The following is a 7461-nucleotide window of genomic DNA, read 5'->3' as shown; positions in this document are numbered from 1 at the left end:
AGATATATCTTTATTATGTGTGTTTTGCTGTTAAGCTGAAGCACAGGGTTTGTCATTTACTTATGTGCTGGCTGATAGTGATTCTGGTTGATTCAAAATAGCTGTGTTCTATAAAATAATATTTTTTTTTTATTATTTTTTTTTAATCGAAACTGCACAGCTTCTCAGTTCTGTCCTACTTACTGTAGGTTACATTGCACAAAATCTCCAGGCTTTAAATCTATCAGCAGGTGAAAAATCTGTAACATGTATAGGCTTATTTGCAGTTAGGTTGTTGTAGGAAGTATAAGGGCTTTATTCCTGTGCATCAGTTTTTCTGGATTGGCATAGGCAAGGAAATTGCATTTGCAGCGTGAGTTTTGTGAACATTCATTTTTTTAAAATGGCCTTGCAAAGGGACAGGAGCTCTTAGTGAATTTGATAGAATTAAAGCAAAGCCACTTCAAAATGTTGACTGCAGTTAATACATTTGTGGCTTGTGTAGGGAACAGCAATTAAATTATATTTAATTTCAGAAATTATATTTGCAAGTGGGCATAAGTGTTTTGTCTTTAACCTGTGATCTCTTCTAACATATACCTAAATACAACACTAATTGTATATTAGTCAACAAAATCAAACAGCATCTCTGTTCACATCTTACTTACAGTAAAGGTAAATCTGAGCTTTTTCATAAATCTTACATAACTGTCTGGATTATCTGGAAGAAACAATACTGTGTCCTTTGTTGCATTTCTGCACCTTTTTGTTTCCTGTTTAGTTTTTTTATGTGTAATCATTTCAGCGATTAGGGTCTTTACAGGCCTGAATCACAGCGCATCTTTTATCTTTCTTTTTCGTACTCCTTTGCAGCAAGGTTTATTAAGTCACAATGTCTATATGTCTTATCAACCTGTATGTTTCTTCAAATGTAGAAGACTAATTGTAGCCAGGCTTCAGTCTTGCCTGCAGGAAACCTGGAAGTCTGTGGGCCATTCTGCTGCTGTTTCATGCCATCACAGTCTTCTCAGTTGTACTGAGGGAGTAGTTCAGCATGATGAGGTGCTCTCCTCAGAGTTACATATCGTTTGCTATTAGATGTCTGTTGTTGCCTACCACTTCAAATGCATGCTTTCTTTGGGTGGTGATACTACTTATTTCTCAGAAGGGCAAATCTGAGAAGGGAAGATGGAACATTGTCAGTTTTGCAGAAATTTGAAAATCCTCATTCAAGGGTGGTTATTTTGTTGAATAAAACAAAATTGTTTTCTGTAATTCAAGTTACATAAAATATGGATTATGCATTGTGCTTGTAGCTTATGAACCATGACAAAAAAGCTTTTATGTTAACAGGAATCAGTGAGCTTTCATGGCCTGTTATTCCTACACACCTGCTTGGCTGCATATTTCAAACTGTCTTTTCAGACTGCTGGAAGATACCCGCTTGTTTATAGAAACAGTTTCACTAGGAATGCCAACAAAATGGTTATTTTGACTACTTGTTAGCTCTGTAATACCAAAGTGTCTTGTAAGTCTGATGAAAAATACTACTACTGCTAGAGAGAGCAAGTAGAATGAATAAATATGAAAAATGCTTATTTCTTCCATGCTTTTGTTTTCTTGAAGTGACTGGGTTTAGGTGTCATCATGTTCCCTCTCCCATCTCACCCCAAATGAAAATATCATGTATTTTCCTTTGTTGATTTTTAGGCATTCAAAAGGGATGCTCTTGCTGATTCAAGCCAACACAGTTCTGTCCAGGACTCTACACTGGGGATAAGGACATGGGACTCCTCCTGCCAGATTCCAGATGGTTCATTACAACTGACATCTTGGTTGACAACTGTGAAAAGGAACTTTGGATTATTTTATTTTATTTTTGTGGGAGACCACAATCCCCAAATTGTAGGACATATCAGGTACTACATCAGATACTTACTTAGACTTTTCCATAATGTTATTTGATTGTTACTTGTTTTCTGTGAAGGACTTTTAAGGATTTAGATCTTACTGTTTTTATTTTAAGAAGTGAAAAATTCTTGGTTTTACACTGAATAATGATGAAAAGTTTTATTTCTTTTTTTTTTTTTTTTTAGGGAAAATTTGGAGTAGTTCTGTTGTAACTTTAACCATTAGTTATCTTTATACAGTTTTAAAAATTATTATTTTGAATTATAATTACTGAAGATGGTTGTTATTATCCTAATTACCAAAGCTGTCTCTTTCTTTCTTCTTTGTTGCTCTTGGGGGCGTGCTTAATTTCATTATGACTAGTTCTGCTACATCTAGTAGGTAGGATAGTTCCTGCATTTGGAACTTATCCTGTGGTTACCTGGCAACTAGGAACCTTAAAAGTTTTAATTAAATTTATGAATGTTTGCACACTTGGTGCATTAGGATTCATATGTTTACTTTAAAAATCTGTATGTAATTACCTTTCAGATGAGAAAAGCTTCTCTTGTTTCTGTTGGAGCTTAGTTTGATTTAGAGTACCGGAATGTTCAGGTGTTTATTTTAAAATATGGAAGGGAGAATCTGTGAGTGTTATCCTATAGTGTAGCATTTAGTTCTCCTTTGCATAGATGTCTGTTGTTAGAAGCCTCTTGATAAGAGATGATCACAAGGCAGGAAAATATATCATAACAGAGAGGGGAATCCTGTTTGCAGCAAAATCGTGTTTATTCTGGGTACTGTTCAGATATGCTTTGTTTTAATTAATTCAGAATTAGTCAGTGATCCTTCTTTTTCTTTGTCCTAAAGGTTCCGTGTTTCTTGTAGATTTTAAAATAACCTTTTCTAATGAGGATGTCTGATACTCTTACTGTAAAAGATGAAACTGATGCAATGAAGGGTTCAGAAGCTGAATTTAAAGATACAGACCCAATTGAAGACCTTATAAAATCAGGAAGTCAGGAGCAGATTCAGGCAGAAAAGGATGAAAATTGTCCTGATAGCAAAAATAATATGCCGGTAAGAAGCTTTTCACTTTATTTTTCACTAGTGATTCATGTTAAATGAGTCTGTGTTTTGTTCTTCTCCGTTTTCATGATTCTCCTTATGTATTTCTTTGGTACAGGTCAGGAATACTTGACTTGTGTTGGGGAAACAAGTTGAATGATTATTGTTCCCTCTCTTCTCCTTTGCACCACTTCTCTGTAGATATGAGAGTTGGGAATTTTTGATTGAAGTAGATGGGCAGTTCTCATGTAAAGCAGATAATCTGTCCATATAGATGCTCTCCTGGGTGCACATGTAAAGTTGAGTCTTTGCAGCAGAACAAGGGAAAAATTTGGCATTCAAGCACCTTCTGCTGTTGCTGTGTCTTGACTGAGTTTAAGAGACTGGACTGTACTAATAATACTCTATATAGTAATAGTGTGGTATGATCAAAACACTGAAATGCTGAGTGCTGCTTGTATGAACAAAGCACTACAGCACAGCTCATCATGTCTATGCTGAGCAGGGGTGACCAGTCTATGGCTCTTGAGCCATGTGCATCTTACAGGTGGCTCAGGTGTAACTTTTACAGCAAAGCTATCCAGCATAAGGTTAAAGTAATCAGATGTAGGTAATCCAAATTCCCAGGTGTCAGGAATCAAGTCAGTGGAGTTCCTGAGCCAGAAGGTTTGGGTCCTGCTCTGGCCACCAGTAGAGGGTCCAGCCTCTTCCTACCTACATCAGTGGCATAGTGAGCTGGTGAGGTATCATCTCATCTTGGCTACTAGCTAGTACTCCCTGTACATTGTTTTCCTCCATTCTTCACTGCTTGACAATTTAAGTAGGAAAGTTTAGGCAGTCTTTATGCATGTACTGAAGAGCTCATGCATATAAATAAATGACCTTTGTGAGGTGGTAGATGGACCTATAAAGAAATTGTGGTGTGGAAATCTCAAGTGAGAAGGAGGCAGGGTGCAGAGGATGGAAATGTCTTTGTTCATAGGATCATAGAATGGTTTGGCTTGGAAAGGACCTTGTTAAAGGAGAACACACCAATAAGGGTGGGTTAAGAATTTATGGCAGCAGATTTGATATCTCTAAGATTTAGTTGCGCATTTAGCATTTATGCTCAAGAGTCCTGACAGATGGGTCTCTTTCACATAGGACAAACTAGCTAACTCCTTGTCAGAGACTGCCCACTTGATCATTGAAGACTGCAGGTGTCTTAGATGAGGAGTTAATGAAAACAACTGAAACTTTCTGGCACAACTGCAAAAATGGGTCATATTTCTAAGAGAAAACAGAAGCTTGTGTTTGACAAAAAGTAGTTTTCTAAAGGAATTTTGTGTCTGTGGGTTAGCAATAAACAATTTTCTGATAAAAATCCCGACTGGGATATGGGGTATGGCAGTATTCTCTTCTGGGTTACAAAAACATGACAGTACTTTATTAGATTCTTGTTATTAAGAACTGTGTAAAGGCTTCTTCTGGGAATAGTTTTATTCAAGAGTAACAATTCAGTATTCCATTGAGTGAAGTAAGCTGTATCTGCTATGTTAAATTGCTTCCAAATAAATCTTGTAGACCACTGTAATAACAGTAGAGTTTTACACTTTAATATCTGCTGGCTTTATTAAGGCTGGCATCTGTGTAAAAAGATAATTTTATGAAAAAAATAAATCCTTAAAATGAAATAATTCTCCCGTAACATACGAGAAATACTGGTAGATGTTATAGCTGAACTGGTATTTTCTTTAATCAATGAAATATTCTAGTAGTGAGCCTTAAAAATTAATTTAAGGTTTGTTTATTTTCATATAGTTCAGTAACTTGGAAAAATCTCATTCACACTTTCTCATTCAAGAAATCTCATTGAGTGGATTTTAGCATGGAAATGTCTGTTGAGACCCAAGTGGCAAATCTGCCTTCTTGCAAACAAATGTTGTTGTATAGTTAGACCTAGTTTAGAGAAATGAAATGATGTCACTGGCTCTGGGGTTTGGGAAGAGGATTGGTTGCTTGGTTTTGTTCTTGTACAGGAGTAACAGCTGATAGCTGGAATAACTACCTACAATATGCAAGATGAACTGAACACCTGTGTAATGAAGGCTGTTTGGTAGAGATAGCTTTACTGTCTTCTACGTTTAGTGTTTGCATTAGTGTTGCTTCCAGGACTCTCCATCAGAATCAGAACGTTGCTTTTACACAAGTAGTGTAATTAAAACCAAAATTTGTAGGCTGAAGATGCTGATTTCCAGAGTACTGGGATGACAGTTACAAGGTGGAACTTTGCTACGCCCTCTGCAACAACCGAAGTCAGTCACTTGTGCTGTGGTAGCTGTTAGTGCAAATAAGTATGTCATATTCAAGGTTTTTTCATTGAAAAACATGTTTTATGCTGAAATATGAAACAAATTTTGGCCTATCCATAGTAGAAAAAAAGTGTCTGAGAATAGAGTAGTCAGCAAGCATTTTAACTAACTGACGATTACATAGTTTGGCTAGTGAAATTTCACTGGGTGTACTACTATTCATTACGTGCAGGTTAAATGTTACTGTAGAGGTGAGGACAAAGAGCAAAGAATTTGCAGAGAAATGTTAGAGGAGATTATAAGAAGCTTATTGGAGTTTTATTCTTTTGTTTCTCATTGACCAACACCCCCAAGTCCTTCTCTGCAGGGCTGCTCTGAATCTCTTCTTTGCCCAACCTGTAGCTGTGCCTGGGATTGCTCTGAGCCAGGTGTAGGACCTTGCACTTGGCATGGTGTCAGGAAATACTGGGGAAAAAAAAAAAAAGAGCACAGATTTATCTTACTGGATAGTGCCTTTTACTCATTATTAGAAAGGTTTTGGTCTGTGGGTGGTTTTTTTGTATGTTTTTGTTTGTGGGTTTTTGGTTTTGTTTTTTAACTAAAAAAATATTTAAAATCTCCATAACAACGCACATTGGCTTATGTGTAATCCAGAAAAGGAGGTTTGTTCTTATTCTACAGTTCATGCATGGGGTTGAGGGAAAGACTATTAGTCTTAAATACTGTCATCTCTGCACTGAAAAATAACTGTTAGTGAGCAGGTACAAGGTCTTTGGGATAACGATTGCCAAGGCAGTAAAAGACTGAGAGAAAGACAGCTGTATATTATTACATATCAGGAAAAGAGTTTGCTAGCTGTGAAGAGCAAAACCAAAATACCAGCAGCAAAAAAGGCCTAATGGAAGGGTGGAGGCTGGTACATGGAGTTGTATTCATGCACTCTATGATATGGGTAGGGTAAATGTTTTATGAAGCGAGTAGAATTCTGTCTTGGATTTATGCTAATAAAGCAGATATCCCTGTCCTTTGGGTGAATTAAGTTTTTTACATGGCAGCTAGACACTTCTCTTTCTACAACTTTATTCCCACCATACTAGCACAAACCTTTGTTTTCTCTCTGTCTTCCACAGCTTGAGTTCTCTGAAGCCTTTCCCCAGCTGTTTTGGTCTTGTCAGGATTTACTGGTCTTTGTCTCAAAAATATGAGACTGTTATGTCTTGCCTGTCCTCTGAAATGTCCAAACAGTACTTCAGAAATTTATATAGTACCTTCTCAAAGAACCTTTCACACTTCTAAGTTTGCCATCCTGTGCCCGACCTGTTTTTATCCAAATTGTTTAGACAGCATAGTGATGACAGAGGAGGGCATGCAACAGCACCAGACCTTTACTTTGTATTTAATTTGTGATCTGTGGAGGTAATTAGGAACAAATAGACTGATACCCCTACTGTAAGCCTGGATATATGCGATTATATGTATTTGTTAGACTCTTAATTCCCTTTTTTTTATTTAATTAGAGATGAAGCATGCTAGTTGGTCTTAAAAGTTGTGTGGTTTTGGGATTGTGTTTTTGGGGGGGGAGGGGGTGTATTTTGTTGTGGGTTTGGCTTTGGGGTTTTGTTGTTGGGTTTTATTAATAAAAATCCTGTTAATTTTCCTCATAAAAATTGTTGCGTTAGAACACTGTCTTGAAATCACACCCATAATGACTTTAAATGGGGTGTAAATTCATTTTTAATCTTGCTTCCATTAACACACAGTTTTCTCAAGTCAGTAGAAGTCTAAGACCTGCAAGTGTGAAGAAATTGGTTGATTTTCATTTACAGAGGATTACATATTCTAAAATTGCTATAAGTTATTTTTCACAAATTGGGAACATGAACTCTGTAGGAGCAAAACATACTAAATACAGAGAAATTAGGACAGAACTTAAATTCACGGACCTGAAAAGAAGGGAGAATGTGCATTAACATCTACAACATGGATTGACTACCTGTTGTCCTGGAATTCCAGTAGAAATGTAGTTATCTTCAGTAAGAATGGTTTTGCCTGAGAACGGAAATGTGCCCACTCATCTTCAAGCTTTTTGGGAGTGCTTATTGTAGATAGTACAGGTCTTCCTGTTTTGTATTTCCTGGCACAGGCCTTCGATTGTATACATTTTTTCATATTAGCTGTCCCTCCAAGCCAGCCACACCAGATTTATTCCAGTGCTGCTTACCTGTCAAGTGTG

At 36.8% G+C, this 7461-nt stretch overlaps 1 protein-coding gene across 8 annotated transcripts in view; it reads left to right on the top strand.

Moving 5' to 3' along the window:
- Positions 1 to 1809: 1809 nt before the first annotated feature.
- R3HDM1 (R3H domain containing 1) overlaps positions 1810 to 7461 on the top strand; it is a 54111-nt gene continuing 48459 nt past the window's right edge. For 7 of the 8 annotated variants that reach the window (XM_065671308.1, XM_065671305.1, XM_065671304.1 and 4 more), the window contains exons 1-2: positions 1810 to 1898; positions 2740 to 2949. In XM_065671308.1, the coding sequence (XP_065527380.1) occupies positions 2779 to 2949 (171 nt within the window). In that variant the 5' untranslated portion in view covers positions 1810 to 1898; positions 2740 to 2778. The remainder of the gene's footprint in view (positions 1899 to 2739; positions 2950 to 7461) is intronic. The other variant, XM_065671303.1, reaches the window with a different exon arrangement.

Source organism: Lathamus discolor, chromosome 3, assembly GCF_037157495.1.
Source record: "Lathamus discolor isolate bLatDis1 chromosome 3, bLatDis1.hap1, whole genome shotgun sequence".
Classification (NCBI taxonomy): domain Eukaryota; kingdom Metazoa; phylum Chordata; class Aves; order Psittaciformes; family Psittacidae; genus Lathamus; species Lathamus discolor.
Note: the sequence above shows the minus strand (reverse complement) of the source record. Positions and strands in the feature narration are given on the sequence as shown.